Below are 19,321 nucleotides of genomic sequence, written 5' to 3' on the forward strand. Positions count from 1 at the left end.
CACATGGGCTCAGCAGTTGCCACGCCTGGACTCTAGGGCGTGTGGGCTTTGGTAGTTGTGGCACGTGGGCTCAGTAATTGTAGTTCGTGGGCTCTAGAGTGCAGGCTCAGTAGTTGTGGTGCACGGGCTTAGTCGCTCTGTGGCATGTGGGGTCTTCCCAGACCAAATCAAACCCATGTCCCCTGCATTGGCAGGCGGAGTTTTAACCATTGCACCACCAGGGAAGTCCTATCCAGTTTTTTCTATTGGACTGTTGGTCTTGTTTTGTAAGAGCTTTGTGTGGATTAGATATATTCATTTTTCATCTGCTATGTGTTAAAAATATTAGGTCAAACCACATGAAATTGCTAATATTCAACGATTTTTGCCGCATCCCTCCATGGGAATTTTATATAGTTCAAGCTAATTCTTTTTTTTCCCTCCCAGACCATCATTTGTCTTTTCAAATTTGTTTATTGTGTCTCCTAATGTAGCACTTCCTAATTTTTATGTGGTCAAATCTGTCCGTTCGACAGGTATTTATTGAGCTCCTCCTATGTGCCAGAGGATAGAGTGACTAAGATAACAGATGTGGGCCCTGCCCTTACGGAGCCTCCCATCTAGTGCAGGGGTTAAGGGGCTCACAAAAAATTAAACAAGTCATTGCAAAGTGTGAGAAGGACATGAAGGAAATACCTCCTCCTTTATGGTTTTTGGATTCGGTATATTGCTTAGGAAGTCTTTCCCCACCCCAATATTATAAGAATATTCTTCCATGTGTTCTTCTAATATGTTTGTGGTTTTGATTTTACATTTAGCTTTTTAAATTCCATTAGTAATTTATTTTCCTGTACAGTGGGGGCTGAGATTTAAAGTTACTGTTCCAACTGGATAGTTCATTTTTTCAACACTATTTATAAATAGTACATCCTTTCTTCACTCATGTGAAATCCCTTTTCATAATATAATATAAATTTCTTTATTTATATGGTTTACTTATTTCTGTTCCATTTATCTCCATTTCTATGCATGTACCAACAGCTTGGATTTTTGACCTTTGTAGTGTGTTTTATTATTATTTCAGGGCCAGTCTCTTTCATCATCCTTTGGTAAAAATTGTCTTGGCTCTTCTTCCAGGTCAACTTTAGAATCAACTTGCCAAATTCAGGATGTAGGGAACCCTTCTGAATTTTTATTGGAGGTGCAGTAAATTTACAAATTAGTTTGTTGGGGTATTTTTTTCTTTTTTTGATAGCAGCTTTGTTGAGATGGCATTCATATACCATACAATTCACCCATTTAAAGTGTACAATTCAGTGGTTTTCAGTATATTTATAGAATTGTGTAACCATCAGCACAGTCAATTTTAGAATATTTTCATCAGCCCAAAAAGAAACCCTGTACCCCTTAGCCATCACTCCCAAGCCCTTGCACCCCCCCCTGTTCCTAGGCAACCATTAATCTACTCTCTGTCTCTATGGATTTGCCTTTTCTGGACATTTCATAAAAATGGTCATTCCTTTTCATGGTCAAATAAATATTCCATTGTATGAATATACCACATTTTATTTGTCTGTTCATCGGTTGCTGGGTATAAATTAAGCTTCAAAGAAACAAGGCATACAGACTTCCCTCCAGCCTCAAGGCCTTTCCTGAACATAGATTCAACATTGTTTGTGGCCTTCAAGAATAGTTCTCTTGTCTGAGTAATAATGCTGCTTTTCTTCCCTTCTCTAATAGTGCCATATCCTAGTAAGGCAGCTACTGTGAGAGGTGTGTTGTCATGACCTCTCTGATATGACTCTGCCTACCACAGGAGGCCTCAGGTATCCTTCACCCATGGAACAGGCCAGGCAGTTGCCCTCATCATCCCAGGCAGGTATCATCAGGCAGCCTTAGCCCACCGCCCCATCTTACTGAGCTGTAGCATGGAGGATGTGTCCTAGTAGAGCTGTGGGATCCACATGCCACCAGAACACTGTTTGGCCTCTTTCCTATCTCCTCCCCTGTCTCTTCTTTATTACTTTTATAAATTGGTACCTGAGCTGGCTTCATGCTTTGTGTCATGTTTGTTGTAAAATAGTTGAAAACGGGGGGAACCAGTGACTCTCCTCTGAGTTGCTAGAGGATTTTTCTGTAGCTGGCTTAGCCCCCCAGTAGCCTGTTTATCTGCTGAAACCAGCTGCTCACATAGAAGTGGGTCCTCTGTGGATAAGCCAGCTATGTCTGGGTCCAGAGGTGACAATGCTGGAGGGTCACCCCTGGGGAGATACAGTCTCTGGACTGTGACCCCTGAGATGGTGGAATGCCTTTAGACTCTCATCTCCAAAACCTTTTGGACTTAGATGACATTATTGATCTAGCTTGGAACATATTAAGGTCAAATGTAATCGATGATGTGGCCATCACCAAATTAAGCTGCGTAACAGCAACTGTTTAAGTGATGCAAATGAGGAAATTGTATAGAAAAGTGGGGCTCATGACATGTCCTGTTTTCAGAAGAAGAGTGGTGCCTGGTGATTTCTTTCGTTACAAAATGAAACACTGTCAAATAACTCTCCCTCTTCTCCTCTGCATGAAGTAGTACAGCAGGATTTTCATTTCAGGTTTTACTTAGAAGCATGACAGCAGTAGAACTCCCAGAAGGGAAGTCTTTCCCATACCTCTGACTCATGTTCCCTGCGTGACATTTACACTTAGATATGTCATAAATGACCAGTTAGGATTAGCTTGTCTGCACTGACAGGGAACCAATACCTTAAGCAGGAGAGAAAAGCTTACTTCTCTCACATTAAAAGTCAGGAGGTAAGTAGTCTGGGGCTCCATGGTATCAGGGATCCAGCCTCCTCTCTCTGTCGTCCTGCCATTCTCAGCGTGTGTTTTTGTACTCATGATCCAAGATAGCTGCTTGTGCTCTAGCCATCACATCTATATTCCAGCCAGTGTGGAGGGGGAAAGGAAGAAAGGCATACTCCTTCTGTTGAAGGACACTTCCCAAGTACATGACACTTGGTTTTGAATCTCTCTTGTCTGAACTTAGTCTTATGGCCATTCCCATCTGCAAGTGAGCCTGGAAAACACAGTCTGTATCCCAGGTGGCCAGTACCCTTATGGGTCCTTTCACCAAGGAGGAGTGGGTTATAGTTATTTATGTATAGTGACAATCTTTGCTATCCCTAGGCTCCTCAGACTCAGTGTTTGACTAACTCCTCTCCATACCCAGCCACCCTTTTCTCTCAGTTGCCAGCATTTCCGGTCACTTAAGTCAGAAATGCTAAGACTTGTTTGTAATTCTTTTTTCTCATTCTTTTTTTTTTTTAAAGGAGATGTTGGGAGTAGGAGTTTATTAATTAATTAATTTATTTTTGCTGTGTTGGGTCTTCGTTTCTGTGCGAGGGCTTTCTCTAGTTGCGGCAAGCGGGAGCCACTCCTCATTGCAGTGTGCGGGCCTCTCACTATCCCAGCCTCTCCTGTTGCGGAGCACAGGCTCCAGACGCGCAGGCTCAGTAGTTGTGGCTCACGGGCCCAGTTGCTCCGCGGCATGTGGGATCCTCCCAGACCAGGGCTCAAACCCGTGTCCCCCGCATTAGCAGGCAGACTCTCAACCACTGCGTCACCAGGGAAGCCCTTTTTTCTCATTCTTGCATATCCAATCAGTTACAGAGCTCTGATGATTTCATGTCCTAAATATTTCTTGAATCTGCTTCCCCCTCTATTCCTCCTGTGACTACCCTAGCTTAGCCCTGGATTGCTGAAATGGCCAAGTGTGTTTTCCCATCTCTGGTTTTTGTTCCGTTCTTCCCATCTTTCACACCATTTAAACACAGACTTGTCAGTGCAGCTCCTTTGCTTAAAACCCTTCACTAGCGTCCTATCACCTACAGTTAAAATGTCCACATTCTCAGGAGTTCCCTGGTGCCCTAGTGGTTAGGATTCTGGGCTTTCACTGCCATGGCCCGGGTTCAATCCCTGGTCGGGGAACTGAGATCCTGCAAGCCACACAGCACAGCCAAAAAAAAAGTCCAGATTCTCTAGCTTGTGCAAGGCCCTGTGTGCTCTTCCTCCTGCCTCACCTCTTAAACTCAGAAATCCAAAATTGACAGTTTTAATCTAAAGCCTTGTCCTGTACCACCTCTTTATCCCCTGGGCTAGTCCTTTTGCATCCTTTAAGACACCCCTACTTCCTGGAAGCCTGCCCTGAGACTTCTTCCCTACCCCCACCACCCCAGTGGTACTCTTTCCATAACCCTGTGCATTTCCCCTTTGTAGGACTTTACCACACCAATTATTGTGTTTCCCTCCTACCCTCTCCCACCAGACTGTATGGTTCTTTGAGGCCAGAGACTATTTTAAACATATTTATATTCCCAGTGCTTTTATTTTGGTGTCCAAAATAGGCATTCCATACATGTCTAGATGAATGAAAGAATGAAAATTTCATAACGTTGCTAGATATTCAGGAAATAGTGCAGCTTTGCTGGGCTTGGCCACTGGAGGGCAGTGAATTACAGTATTCTGCTACTATGCTGAGATAGTCAAAAGTTCTCTCTCGTAAGGGATGGAGATGGAGTTCCATCACTCATTCAGCAAATACTTATTGAGGAACTACACTGTGCCAGGCGCTGCTCTAGGCACTGGGGATACGACCATAAACAAAGTGGACGAAAATCCCTGCCTTTCACTTCTAGGTATTTATACAAGGAAAATGAAAGCGTATAGTACCCCAAAGCCTGCATAGGAATATTCATAACAACTGTATTAATATAGACAAAAATTGGAAACAACCCAAATATCTGTTAATAGGAGAATGGATAGTCACACAATGGAATATTACTCAGCCATAAAAAAGAATGAACTACTGATAAAAGCAAGAACATGGAAGAAATCATCTCAAAAACCATTATGTTGAACAAAAGAAGCCAGATACCGAAAAAGTACACATTGTATGTATGATTCCATTTAAATGGAGTTCATAAATAATCTACAGTGATAGAAATCAGAACGATGGTCGACTCTTGGTGGGACATTGATTAGGAAGAGGCAAGAAGAGACTTTATAGGGTGTTGGAAATATTCTCTCTTTGGACTGGGGCACTTTTTTTTTTTTTTTTTGCTGTACGCGGGCCTCTCACTGTTGTGGCCTCTCCCATTGTGGAGCACAGGCTCCGGTCGTGCAGGCTCAGCAGCCATGGCTCACAGGCCCAGCCGCTCCATGGCATGTGGGATCTTCCCGGACCGGGGCACGAACCCGTGTCCCCTGCATCGGCAGGCGGACTCTCAACCACTGCTCCACCAGGGAAGCCCTGGGGCACTTTTCTACACGGATGTATACATGTGTCAAAACAGAACCGTGAGCTTATGTGTAGTCTAATGTATGTAAATTATATGTAAAACTAAATCTCTTCCACTGAGTGTAAATTCTGATGAGCAGAAACTGACAATAAATAGAAAAATCAGTAAGGTATTTGTCACCTCGACCGAGCTAAGTGCTACGCAGGAGAACAGAGGAGGAAAGAAGGACACAGTTGTGCCCTGTTGGCAAGAGTGGGAACAGGAGCAGGTTTTAATCAGGGTAGTGAGCTGGGGTCACACTGAGAAGACGATGTTTGAGCAAAGTCCTGAAGGAGGAGAGGGGGTGAACCATGCAGTTAATTTTTGGTAGTTAACACTCAGATTTTCAGAGGAAAGGAGTTGTTGTTAATAACTCCCCACATGCCCAGGTACCGTGGCCCCTGTTGCCGTGTCTTGCTCCTGGGCTGCTGTGGATTATACTCCAGCTCCGTGCTCTTAGATCCTGGGAGGCTTCATTGTCCATCTCACACCCGACTCTGCCCTGCCGATCCTGTTCCTCCCCACCTGGCAAGGTGTGGAGGCCAAAGATGAATCTGGACAGACTTCCGTAGTCTTTCATTGTCTTAAGAGGACGTTCCTTTTATTCCTTTTAAAATGTAAATTTCGTATTGAAGTATAACATACACTTTTTAAAGTACATATGTCATTACATGCACAGCTCAATAAATTTCCCCTAAATAACCAGCACCCAAGTGGAACATTTCCAGCACTGCAGAAGTTCCCTTGTGTTCCCTTCCAGGCCCTCCCCTCGCCCCCACAAGGGTTACTATTTTACTGACTTCTAACACCTCGATTAGTTTTGCCTGTCTCTAAACTTTATATAAATTGAATCATAGAGTAAGGATATCCCTTTGCATTTTCATGCTACTGGTTTGGAGGGAACTGGGAGTGAGACCGATGCTGAATTTTTAGCGCTCACCCTGTTTGGAACTTTACCCCTTTCTTCAAGGTGCCTCCTGGCCCCGTCTTCATAGTTGCAGCAGCCTCATATGTGATAGTTGAGACATATGAGACTCTTTCCAGCAACAGACATGTATGTGGAGACGCCCAGTCAGAGTGCTGAGCTGAGCTGCTTTCAGCGGACAGTTGAGAGCAATGTGAGCATTTGGTGGGATGTCCAGTGCTGGATTTTCTCCCCTGTAGGAGGTAAGCTCTCCAAGGGCGAGTTGTAGCTTGTCATCTCCGGCACTGTAGGGCCCGGCCTGCTCTCTCCCTGGTGGTAAACCAAGTGACACATGCATGCTCACTTGCTCTCTCTCTCATCTGACCCCCCCAAAAATGAGAAATTATAACAGAGGAGAAATTGAGGTAGCCAACATAGTCAAGATGTTTGAGCCTAGATGAGGAGCCTCTGGCACAGGGGACCTTGGACTCCTTACAGCCTGTTGACATACACAGTGTCTTGGTGACATGCTGCCTGGCTCTGTGGGTAGTCTTTGGACAGGTCCTAGAAGGTGAAGTGTGTGCTGTACCTGGCCCCTCCCTTGCCCCATAACCTGAATACTCATATAGTTCAGGTTCATGTAATCTGAGGTCATAGCCAGCAGTCACTTGTGTTTGTTAAATAAAAGTAAAAGTAATCCAGGAACCTCAGGAAAGTAGAGACAGTTTAGTGATATGGTTTTTTTTTTTGCGGTACGCAGGCCTCTCACTGCCGTGGCCTCTCCTGTTGCGGAGCACAGGCTCCGGACGCGTCGGCTCAGCGGCCATGGCTCACGGGCCCAGCCGCTCCGCGGCATGTGGGATCTTCCCGGACCGGGGCACGAACCCGTGTCCCCTGCATCAGCAGGCGGACTCTCAACCACTGCGCCACCAGGGAAGCCCCTATGTTGGTTTTTAAAATTAATTTTAGCCAGGCTGCCCCACGCTGAGTAGTGGACAGCCAGAGATCATTTTGAGTTAATATTTACCTTTTAGTCACTGCCCTGATTGACAGGCACAGCGTCGGGAAGGGCTCCATGGTCAGCTGCTTCTCTGTGTCTTGGAAACAGCACGTCTCCTCTCACTCAGTCTGGAATACGGTCCTCATGAAGCAGAAAAGCCCGGCATGGGTCTCTGCTCTTTAGGAACCTCAGAAGAAGTCTTTCCTCTAACCTCCTCCCTGTCCTCAATGCCCTTTCTTTGTTAGGTGGTTTGACTTTTCTGGGTTTAACCAAGGGGCCCCTCTGCTTTTTTTTTTTTTTTTAAATATTTATTTATTTATTTGGCTGCGTTGGGTCTTCGCTGCTGCGCGGGCTTTCTCTAGTTGGCGACGAGCGGGGGCTACTCTTCTTTGCGGTGCGCGGGCTTCTTATTGCGGTGGCTTCTCGTTGCGGAGCACGGGCTCTAGGCATGTGGGCCTCAGTAGTTGTGGCACGTGGGCTCAGTAGTTGTGGCTTGCAGGCTCTAGAGTGCAGGCTCAGTAGTAGTGGTGCATGGGCTTAGTTGCTCCACGGCATGTGGGATCTTCCTGGACCAGCGATCAAACCCACGTCCCCTGCATTGGCAGGCGGATTCTTAACCACTGCACCACCAGGGAAGTCCCGGGGCCCCTCTACTTTGTACATGCTCAGCTGTGGTGGCCTTGTCTCAGCTGCTGCTATCAAATACTTGACTGAAAATACCAGATGAGTAACACCCAACAATAAGTTTCTATAGCACTTGAACCACTTAAAAATTATTACATACAGGTGACCAGATGAATTCCTTGACACTTTTCTTAAAACTGTGTTTCTTTTTCTTTTTTTTAATATATATATATTTTTAACTTTTTATTTTTGGCTGCGTTGGGTCTTCGCTGCTGCACAGGCTTTCTTCTAGTTGCGGTGAGTGGGGGCTACTCTTCGTGGCGGTGCGCGGGCTTCTCGTTGCGGTGGCTTCTCCTGTTGCAGAGCACGGGCTCTAGGCGCACGGGCTTCAGTAGTTGTGGCGTGCAGGCTCAGTAGTTGTGGCTCACGGGCTCTAGAACACAGGCTCAGTAGCTGTGGCGCACGGGCTTAATTGCTCCACGGCATGTGGGATCTTCCCGGACCAGGGCTCAAACCCATGTCCCATGGATTGGCAGGCAGATTCTTAATCACTGCGCCACCAGGGAAGCCCCAAACTGTGTTTTTCTGGATGAAATGTTTAACTTTTATTTTATGAAGTTCTTTAGATGTATAGCTGAAAAGATTTTTTTTTTCTTTTCTCAATCAGTTTACTTTTGTGATCAGAAAATATTATGTAAGGTATTCTTGTGAGTCCAGTTTAAAAAAAAAAAAAGAGAGGCATCAGGTAAGCCAGAGGCTTTGGAAAATAGAAGGGCCGTCTGTAGTCTGATGCCTTGAATCCTCTCATGCCTGCCAGTCAGGCTGATTAATTCTGACCCAACAGATGACAAAATCTAGAAATTGCCTTGCGATCACAGATGGTTCCTGGGAAATGCCTAAAGCAGTTAATGGACAAGTTAACTCTTGTCAGTTTAAGCAAAAGCCGTTCTTCCCGAAGCCGTAGGGGAGTGTTTGAGGCATAGGTGAGGCTGATTTTAGGCCTGAGATCTGGAGTTCTCAGAAAAATAAATACTTGACTGGGGCTACCACTCAGGTGGGACATTTTATCAGCTAATAATGCTGGGCTTGACAGCATGTTCTTGTCAAGCCCGGAATGGGCAATTTGATTTTTATAAAGAACTTTTGGGTTTCCTCTTTTTGGATGCTTTGCGTCTTAAAACAGCCATAAAATATCCCTTAAAATCTCATTCCCTCCCGTCTGAGTCCTGGCGGCTGAACGCTGCATAATGACAACCAGAGACGCTGCCCTCATTGGAGACTGTGTTGCTGGCATGGTTTCCCGTTCCTCTTCAATTATATGTTGAATTTTCTCAAGTGGGACGTTTAATGATCCTTCTGAACAGACTGTTTATGCTGAATGAAGCCCTTCAGAGAGCATTTGGGCCTCCCTTTCTCTGCTGCTTTTTGATGGTGCACTCAGCTCACAGTTTTTGACTGAATGTGTGAATTTTATCCTCTCAGCAGCCAGAACTAAACTCTCCTCCCACTCTCTGAAATGCTGGTGAGCTCTCCCGCTGACTGTGAAAGCCACGGGCTAACGCGCAGGCCAGGCGTAAGGGCAGAACATGGGGAAACAACAACCCCCAACTCGAGGCCCCAAGAGAGGGTTCAGCATCCTGTCTGGTCCCTTTTCCCCCTGGACAGCTAAAGGTTTGGAACTGGCACAGTTACTGAGAGCTGTATCTTACCACCTTAAACCTCATGTTCAGTTTTCTTCCTTGAGACCAGAAGGTGGAAATGGAAAGCTTTGAAAATTGAATTTTATTTTTTAGGTACGTTTGGAATTAGGTTAGGTTTGGCTGCGAATAACAGAGATCTAAAATAACAGTGGCTTAAACAAGGTAGAAGTTTATTTGTTCCTCATATAATAGCAATAATACTAGCTAACATTTGCATAATGCTTATTTTATGACAGGCATTGTTAGCACTTTTCGTGTATTGACTTGTTTAATCCTTACAATGTGCATTGACATTGGTAGGATGTTACCACCTTAACAGATGAGGCGTTGAGGCACGGAAGGTAAAGTCACTAGCTTAAAGCCACATAGCTCGTGAGTGACAGAGCCAGGATTTGAGCCACATAGTCTGGCTCCAGTCTGTGCTCTTAGCCACGTGCTCTTCTGTCTTACAGAAAAGCCACAGGTCACCAGGGCTGATGTGGCAGCTGTGCTCCCCAGTCTACTTGGGGACCCAGGCTCTTTCTCCCTTGTTACTCTGCTGTGTGTGGTTTCCATTCCCAGTGACATTCCCGCTGCAATGTTCTGGAATGGTAGAATGCCCAGGTAGGAAAAGACCCTTCAAATTATTGTGGCACTCTGGATTTTCTTTTGGGAAACGTGTATGAATAGTGGGGGTGGTTTTGTCTTGAGCCTTCCTTGTGGGTTTCATTTTTTTCTTACAACCCTATTTTCTTTTTCTTTAATAAATTTATTTATTTATTTTTATTTTTGGCTGTGTTGGGTCTTCATTGCTGCACACGGGCTTTCTCTAGTTGTGGCGAGCGGGGGCTACTCTTCATGGCGGCGTGCGGACTTCTCATTGCAGTGGCTTCTCTTGTTGCGGAGCACGGGCTCTAGGCACGCGGGCTTCAGTAGTTGTGGCATGCGGGCTCAGTAGTTGTGGCTCATGGGCTCAGTAGTTGTGGCTCACAGGCTCTAGAGCGCAGCCTCAGTAGTTGTGGCGCATGGGCTTAGTTGCTCCACAGCATGTGGAATCTTCCCGGACCAAGGATTGAACCCTGACCCCTGCATTGGCAGGCGGATTCTTAACCACTGCACCACCAGGGAAGTTCCACAACCCTATTTTCATAAAGAGGGAACTACTGCCTTGGACGGTTGGTGTGATCAGTCTCACTCACTAAAAAGGAAAACACACACTTCCCTAGTGCACTGCTGGGCGTCTGGTCCTGGAGAGTGGTCTGGTGGTACCAGAGGTTAGGTCACTTGAACCTGTGGCCCAGAGTGGTTCTCATATGGTTCCTCTGGCCATTGTTCGCGGTAGTGGGAGTTGGAGGCACCTGGGTATCCATCCATGGGGGGAACGGATATATAAAGGGGTGGTGCTCTGTGTGGGGCAGTGAACTAGAGGTCTGTACAGCAACACGGAAGGATCTTAGAAATGTAAGATGAAGCAACAAGAAAAAGGAAGTTTCTGAGCTGGGTCTTAGAGCCCAGTATCACTTAAATAAATTAATAGTATATACATGGCCACCCCCCCCCCACACACAAGCCCCCACTATACAATAAGTGTTTAAGTTAGAAAAATAGAAAGATGGTATTTTTGGAAGGATTTTTTTTGCGTGGTTTCTTAAACGGACCTTTATATATTATCTGAAGTCTTCATTTCTTCAGGCTTAGTGTTGTTTTACAATATCTTGTTTGTTCTTTTTTGATGGTGAAAGGCAAATATAGTCAATGGTAGCCCCTTTTTTCTAAAATCATGTGCATTTTTTCCTGACTATAAAAATTATGCTTATTGTAGAAATTTTGAATAGTAAGGCTTAAAGAAAATAAAAATTCTTTATCCCTACCACCTTGGGAATAAGCACTGTAAACCTTTGTGATATACTTTATCTTTCCTCTGTGATTATACAAACACATAAATATTGTATGTGCAGTAGTTGAGAGTAAACCATAAATAATTTTGTACTTTACTCCTTTCCCTCAATGCTGTGACATGCTTTCCCATGTCATTACAAATTCCTAGTAAACTTCATCTAAAATAAACTATATTGTGCCTACTGTGTGCCAGGCACTGTTGTTGACACTTTACTTGTATTAACTATGGACTTTTACAGTGTTCCCAGGGTCATAGCTTTTCTGACAAAGCACCCCGCCCTCCCCAAAAGGGTTTTTACAGCCCTTGATGTCCATTAGAAAAACACTGTTTATACAGGATGAGAATCTGAGAGTTGTTAAACATTTCCCCAAGAAGGTCCAGATGTAGGTCTAAATAGAGTAATAATTCTCATAAATGAAAGAGAATACATTTCATCATATGCCTGTGTCTCTCTGCAGCACCAGGGACTGCAGTGAACACCCTGTTTTCAAAACAGGGCTCCAAGGACATAAGCTGCGTTTGGCACAGAACTCAAGGGCCTGAACATTTCCATGTGTGGCCTCTGACAGGCATGCAGGGACCTGAAGGTTGAGGTGGCCTGTCTTGTCCACCTCTCTCTGGCAGGAAGGAAACATCACATGGCCTCTTCCTTCTTCTGGAAGACTCTTATGTTCTCCCCGCTTGTATCTCAGACCAGATAGACAACCTCTCACTCTTGTCATTTAGTGTGGGATTTCCATGAGAAGCTAATAGGCGATCCTCTTTCAAAGAGGTCCCATGGCTAAAGAAGCTGGGGAAATGCTGGGTGAGCAAGGTTAAGGAGATTCACTTAATGCAGAATGTCTAATAACTTCTCAAATCCTTTTGTATGCTATGATCTTCGTGAACCTCCAAGACGAGGTTATATAATGCAGCATTTCTCAACCATATTTGTCTGTGGAACCTTTTTTCTTGAATATCCTATAGGATTGAGGTTTTGCAGAGCCCATCTTGATAACTTCCAGATTGGTGAGATTAAATCCTGGGAGCTTTCACGGGTTTGGGCCATCTTCCTTCACACACTCATCTTCACTTCTGAGTGGTGAGACCATGGGTCTGCCTTGTCAGGACTGGGGGATCCCATCTTTAAAATGAACTATTGGGGCTACCTGATCCCACCTTTTTCCACTACCTGTAAGTGTGAGTGTGCTAGACAGTTCAGTGAATTTCTGAAATCAAAGAATTTTTCCAGACCATCTCCAGGGGGCTGGATATAGCTCTTTTAAAAAATTCATTTATTTTTATTTTATTTATTTTATTTTTGGCTGTGTTGGGTCTTCGTTGCTGCGCATGGCCTTTTCTCTGGTTGCGGTGAGCGGGGGCTACTCTTCGTTGTGGTGCGCGGGCTTCTCATTGCGGTGGCTTCTCTTGTTGCGGAGCACAGGCTCTAGGTGCATGGGCTTCAGTAGTTGTGGCACGCGGGCTCAGTAGTTGTGGCCCATGGGCTCTAGAGCACAGGCTCAGCAGTTGTGGTGCACGGGCTTAGTTGCTCCGCGGCATGTGGGATCTTCCCAGACCAGGGCTCGAACCCGTGTCCCCTGCATTGGCAGGTGAATTCTTAGCCACTGCACCACCAGGGAAGCCCCTGGATATAGCTCTTTGAACAGGAGGCCTGAAGTATTTTTTTTCCTCAAACTAAATGAACAAATGCAGTGGAAGAGGAAGATGTGTTGGACCCAGCAAAACTGGTGTGAGAAATGGCCTGTTCAGCGTTGTAAGGAGATCCTCAAGAGCCTTCCTGGGACATGTTTGCCCACCTGACAAGGGGACGGGGAGGGCAGGCCCCTGTTCCTTGGCATCGTGTTAGCCTGGCTCTCCTGGCCTTAAGGACCCCGTTGAAGATACTAGACTCTGTCTTTCTCTCTCCATTTTTTGGAGAAGACCTCTGGACTTTCTTCACCTCTTGTTTTACAGAAGAGGACGTGGAGAACTTTGACGTGACCAATTTGTCTCAGGACATGCTGCGAAGCATAGAAGCCGACAGCTTTTGGTGCATGAGCAAACTGCTGGATGGGATACAGGTGAGTGGTTCTGCCCTTGTGGGACACCTGGGTTGGGGCTCCCTGCAGCCCTTTGGGTTCCTTGTTGCTCTTCTGCATCAGACAGGGCCCCCCACCCAGCATGGCTCCTCCCCTTTTTGGTCCATCCATCTTTACCTCGTTCATTAGCTTTACAGCTTTCAAAAGGCAATGGTCTAGTGTCCCCTGGAGCCTAAGGAGGTCTCCGTGTTGCCCTGCCCTTGTCATCAGACTGTGCCCCTCCTTTCCTCTGTGCTCCCGGGCCGTGCTGTTTGCCTCCACAGCACAGGGCTCTTTTAGGCTTTCCTCACACTCTGCTGTTCTATGAGATTCCTTTGTTCCCCAAAACACTGGCACCAGCTTCGGAAAAACAGCTTGTGTTTTATAAATGTATTTCAGTGAATTTGAGGGATGGTGGCACGACTGTTTGGTATCCCTGTTCATCCTGAGTCCTATGTTGTTTGCAGGATAACTACACCTTTGCACAACCAGGGATCCAGAAGAAGGTCAAGGCACTAGAAGAGCTTGTCAGTCGGATTGATGGTAGGTTCAGAGGAAGAATTCTCTAGCGATAGCACAGTGGGATTCTGACACAAGCCAGTTATGCTTGTGGGCATAACTCAGCCCCCTTCCTAGCCACGACCCTTTTCAATTCGCTCTGTGCTGTTGGCGGCGCTGGCATCCTTCCACATCTCAACCAGAAGGTGAGGTGAGAACTCTGCTGTTATGTCAAGCTCTTTTCTCTCCTTAGTTTTCTACCACTGAGGTCTGTCAGTCCTCCTTCAGCATCTCTCCTCAAATTCCCTCTTTCTTCTCGATGTCCATAGCCACAGCTCTGGTCCAGCCTTGCTTGGGTTTTTGCAACTTCCTCCTAGAAGGACTTGCCTTCTCCATACTCTTTGCTCTTCCACACCATCTATCACACACCTGCATCTTTCCAAAGCACTGTTCTGGTCATGTCCCTCTTTTGCTGTGAAACCTCCTGTGCTCTCCATTGCTTTTAGCATCAAGTCAGAGGTAGTCTGACCTTGTCCTTCATGCTGCAATGTGACTCAGGACTCCTGGGCTCCATGCCGGGTCCCCAGGTCTGGCTGATACCCCAACAGGACGTCCCATAGCTCCCTATGACCTGTCTGGGTGGGGAATATGAGTCGTGGCTTCCTGATGCAGAATGTCTTTGAGAAACAGGAGCCCGACAGTAAGTCCTCGGCTCTGGCATGCAGTCATGGAGTGTTAGAACTGAAGGCAACTCGGAAAGCCCTGCTGTTGACCGATGAGGAAACTGAGGCCCAGGGAGAGAAGTCGGAATTACTGTCACGTAGAGGTCTGACAGCGAGGTCTTCTGTTAAGAGGAATCTCTAGCACCAATTAATTCCACCAATTACTACACAACTGTTAAGTCCCATTGTCTGGTTTTCTATCATGGATTTTTCTGCTTCACCAAAGCATTCCCTTCCCCAGTATAGAGATTGTGTATCTTTCTCCTTTCCCAGGTTCTCTTTCCATGAAAACCTTCTGTGATTTGTTCCACTCACTCCAGCTTCCTTTTATGACTTGGGATTTCAGTCTTCCCAGCATGTTTGATAATTTACTATTTTTATCCTGTGCATCGTATGTGGGATACTTTTAGCCTCTTTGCATTATTGCCCTGGCCCAGCTGTTAGCTCCATGATGGGGCCCACATCCAGCTCTCTTGCATCCCTCACTTGGATCCTGGTACAGGGCCTGTGCTAAGCTGTCTGACAAGGGCCAGGTTCCAGAGGGTCGGAGCTCTGGTTTTTGCCACTTCCTGGCCTGTCCTTTTTTTTTTTTTTTTTCCTTTTTCCAGCCCTCAAAAATACCTGAAAAATACAGGCACAGTACTTTAGGATGGTGGATTTTTAAATGTATATATCTTTATGCTTTGAATTATAGAAGTAATACTTACTCATTACAAAAATTTAGACACTTGAGAAAAACACAGAATAAAAAGTAAAAATCCTCCCCCTTCCTTAAATTCTACTCCCCAGAAATAACCATCGTTGATAGTTACTCTTTCAAAAATTGTATTAAGTACTTGCCCCATGCAGGTGCTATTGTAAGCACTTTCATTTTCTCATTTTATTCTCCCCCAAGCTTTGAGGTCTGGATGATTATCTCCATTTATAGATTAGGAAACTGAGGAGGATAGTGATTTTTTTTTAATGCTGTCAAGCAGCATCCGAGGGGCTGTCATGTAGAACGGGTCAGGCTTGTCTGGGTCGCTCCAGAATACTACACCAACACCAAGGGGCGGGAGTGGGGAGGGAGCTAGTGTCTGCTGGTGTCGACGAGATACTTCCTGGTGAATCACTTAATCATCAGTGGGCGAGGCTGCCCTTGAGTGGAGTCGGTGAACATCTTTCACTGGCGGTTTAAGTCCCTGCTGGCTGCCATCTGTCAGGGATGCTGAAGAGGAATCCTCACTGGTGGGAGGATGGCCAAGGTGACCCGCACCGTTCTTTTCCATTCTGGGTTCTTCTCTGATGAGTACCAAGGTCAAGCAGCCAAGTGAGCCTTACGTCTCCTGCTCTATGGCTCGAGCAGCCGTGCGAAGGAAGAAAGGTCCCTAGAATATCACTATGGGGTGTTCAAATAGTTCTACTACATGCAGGGCTGAGTCGTAACCATGCAGAGTTGCTGTGAGGTGGTGGAATCAAACGTAAAGGATGGTCAGATGCCCGTCTGGCCCCTCTGTGTCTGGCTTCTCCAGGGAGAGTGGCTGAAAAGAAATGGAAACCACCTTTTTGGCTCATGTGACTCTTTCAGGGTCCAGTCCCCTAGGGTACTCTCAGGGGGCCAATGACACTTTCTGTTTCAGAGCAGGTACATAATCACTTCAGGAGGTACGAGGTCGAATACCTACAGTTTGCCTTTCGTTGGATGAACAACCTGCTTATGCGGGAGCTTCCCCTTCGCTGCACCATCCGCCTGTGGGACACATACCAGGTATGAGGAGACCCCTGCCCTCTCCATGCCAGGCTGTCCCTGAGGCACCCAGCTCCCTGCCGGGTGTGCAGTATAGCTGCTCGGAAGTTCCCGCCACCTCTTTTCTACCTCTGTGTCTGCCTTAGCCTCATGGGCAGGGCCTCTGCTAAATCTTTTCAGGCCTCTGCTCACCCAGCCATTAAAGGGGTGCTGTTCTGCTTTCCCACCTTGCAGAAGGAGTGGCTCTGAGAGGGCTTGGAGACCTAACTGTTTTTTCCCTTCCCAGTCTGAACCCGAAGGGTTCTCGCACTTTCATCTCTACGTGTGTGCGGCCTTCTTGATCAAGTGGAGGAAAGAGATCTTGGATGAGGAGGACTTTCAGGTGAGTGGCCTGGAGCTCAGGCCGCATGGGGAATGAGCGTCAGAATGGGAGTCATCCCGCTAGGGGGGCTGTGTGCATAGAAGCTACCACAGCAGGTACCTGGCTGGAAAGAGCAAAGGAGAAAGGATGCTCACAAGAGGGTGCCCTTCCCAGTCGGCAGGAAGGCACTGGGGCCCAGAGTTCTTCAGTGTGAAAGGGTCTTAGTGCCAGAAAGGCTGCAGAGCAGCTGGGCGGGTCTAAGAGACCTTTCAGTCATTTGCTGACCAGCACTGGTTGAATGCCTGCAACATACTAGGCACCACTGAGGGAGTAGGACATAGAGAAAGTTGAACAGAGAACTCTGCTCTTGTAGAGCTTGGGGAGAGAAAGTGAACAAAAGCCTAGTACATAGTAAATTAAAATGAATGTTAGAAGGAGATAAGAAATATAATTTTTTTAAAGGTAGAGTAGGATAAAGGGATTATTAGGTGGTAGGGGAGGGACAGGTTGCAATTTCAAAGTAGTCAGGATAGGCTCACTGAGAAGGTGACATTTGAGCAAAGGCTGGGAGAAGGTGAGGGAGCGAGCCATGTGGACATCTGGGGATCTGCGGGGAGAGCGTCCAGGCAGGAGGAACAGGCTTGCAGAGGCCATGGGGTCACAATGTGCCTGGGCTGTTGGTGGAACCATGATGGTGGCCAGTGTGGCCTGGAGCAGAGTGGCCCAAGGGAAGAGTAGGAAGAAGTGAGGCCAGAGAAGTCACAAGGGACCCAGATCATGGAGAACTTCGTAGCCAGAGTAAGGACTTGGCTTTTACTCTGAGTGGAAGAGGGTCTTGAGCAGAGGAGGGACATGATCTGACTTACGGTTTCAGAGGTTCACTCTGGTGTGGACTGCACGTGCGGGCAAGGCTGGAAGCAGGGAGACCACCCAGGAGGCTAGTGTAAGTCCTCCAGGTAACACACGAGAGTGGCTTGGACCTGGATGGTGGAGTGGAGGTGTGACAAGCGGCCTGAGCTTGGATATAGAGCCAACAGGAGTAGAGCCAATGGGAATTCCTGAGGAATTGTGTGTCGAGTATGACAAAGGGATGAGTCAGGGTGGCTTTACAGTTTGTGAGAAGCTGTAGGAGGAGCACGTTTACGGAGGAAGATCAGGAGTCCGGCTTTGGGTGTGTCGGATTCTTAATGCCGTTAGACATCCGAATGGAGAGGTAGAATAGGGAGATAAACCTTAGGGGTCTGGAGTCGAAAGAGAGAGCAATCTGGCTGGACGTGTATGTTTAGGAGCCTTTGGCTAGATGGTCTTTAAAGCCAGCGCCTTGCATGAGATCCGAAGGAGGTGGGAGTGGACAGAGGAGAGGAGAGGAGAGGGCCAGGCCTGAGCCCTGCACCCTCCTACACAAGAGGTCAGGGAGGCGAGGCAGACAGGCCAGGAGGCAGGGAGGTGACCAGTGGGAGCCCAGCGTCCTGGAACCCGAGGGGGGGATGTGAAGAAGACTGAAGAGGTGGCGGAAGCCAGGCAGCTGCTGCAGGGGGCCCAGGACAGGGGGACGGGGAGTGGGGATTGAGGAGACAGGTTGCCAGGCTCTGTCATCTGCAGAGAGAGAGGCCTGAGGGCAGTTCATGGTCGTAATCTCCGGGGGTGGCAGTGGGCTTTTGTTTTTCTGCTTTGTATGTTGCTGAACTGAGGGATTTGGGGGTTGTTTTTGTTTTTTTGTTTTTTTTTCGGTACGCGGGCCTCTCACTGTTGTGGCCTCTCCCGTTGCGGAGCACAGGCTCCGGACGTGCAGGCTCAGCGGCCATGGCTCACGGGCCCAGCCGCTCCACGGCATGTGGGATCTTCCCGGACCGGGGCACGAACCCATGTCCCCTGCATCGGCAGGCAGACTCTCAACCACTGCGCCACCAGGGAAGCCCGGTTGTTTTTGTTTTAATGGGTAGATATTCCTTTTAAAAATGGGAGGGGAAAAAGCCAGAGGAGGTTGAATGTTTTTCTAAGTTCTAACTGATACCATAGGTGTTCTCAAGAACAGCAGCATCTCCAAGTGACCCCCGGGGAAGTCCCACTCTATAATTGGTGTTAGGTGGTTAAAGCACAGAAGCCTGTTCAGCAGATAAATGGAAAGACAGGACCCAATTTGCCCAAGGAAGGGCTTTGGAAGAAAAAAGGAAAGAGTGGGCTTCTGTGAGTAGGTGGTAGCCATGGGGCCGAGGCTGCAGGCAGCGGATAAAGAGCCACAGCTTCTGCCAACCAGCAGCATGTGTGATGCCCTAGGATAAATGAGGACAAGGGCCCGGACTGGCCACGTGCTGGGCGAGCTGTCAGTTTTGGTAATGTGGTTGAGGTGGGGCAGGATATCGAGAGCACGAAGTCTAATTTGGTTATCATGAGCCAGGCTCAGAGGGCCTTGTCATATGTGATAAAAGTGCTTCCGAGATTAGCTCAGGGAGGTGGACATGATTCCTGGAATGCCTTTTAGCCATTCACAATATCGATAGAATACAGGACAATAGTCTGTGACTTTAAAACTCTGGTAGA

General features: G+C 47.0%; 1 protein-coding gene across 1 annotated transcript in view; it reads left to right on the forward strand.

Moving 5' to 3' along the window:
* TBC1D22B (TBC1 domain family member 22B) overlaps positions 1 to 19,321 on the forward strand; it is a 65,427-nt gene that overhangs the window by 36,025 nt on the left and 10,081 nt on the right. Inside the window, exons 9-12 of the mRNA XM_027127113.1 lie at positions 13,370 to 13,476; positions 13,941 to 14,016; positions 16,313 to 16,440; positions 16,706 to 16,801. Coding sequence (XP_026982914.1) covers positions 13,370 to 13,476; positions 13,941 to 14,016; positions 16,313 to 16,440; positions 16,706 to 16,801 — 407 coding nt within the window. The remainder of the gene's footprint in view (positions 1 to 13,369; positions 13,477 to 13,940; positions 14,017 to 16,312; positions 16,441 to 16,705; positions 16,802 to 19,321) is intronic.

The sequence above is a fragment of the Aethalodelphis obliquidens genome, unplaced genomic scaffold, assembly GCF_003676395.1.
Source record: "Aethalodelphis obliquidens isolate GAN/ISIS:26980383/991018 unplaced genomic scaffold, ASM367639v1 scaffold31, whole genome shotgun sequence".
In the NCBI taxonomy this organism is placed as follows: Eukaryota; Metazoa; Chordata; class Mammalia; order Artiodactyla; family Delphinidae; genus Aethalodelphis; species Aethalodelphis obliquidens.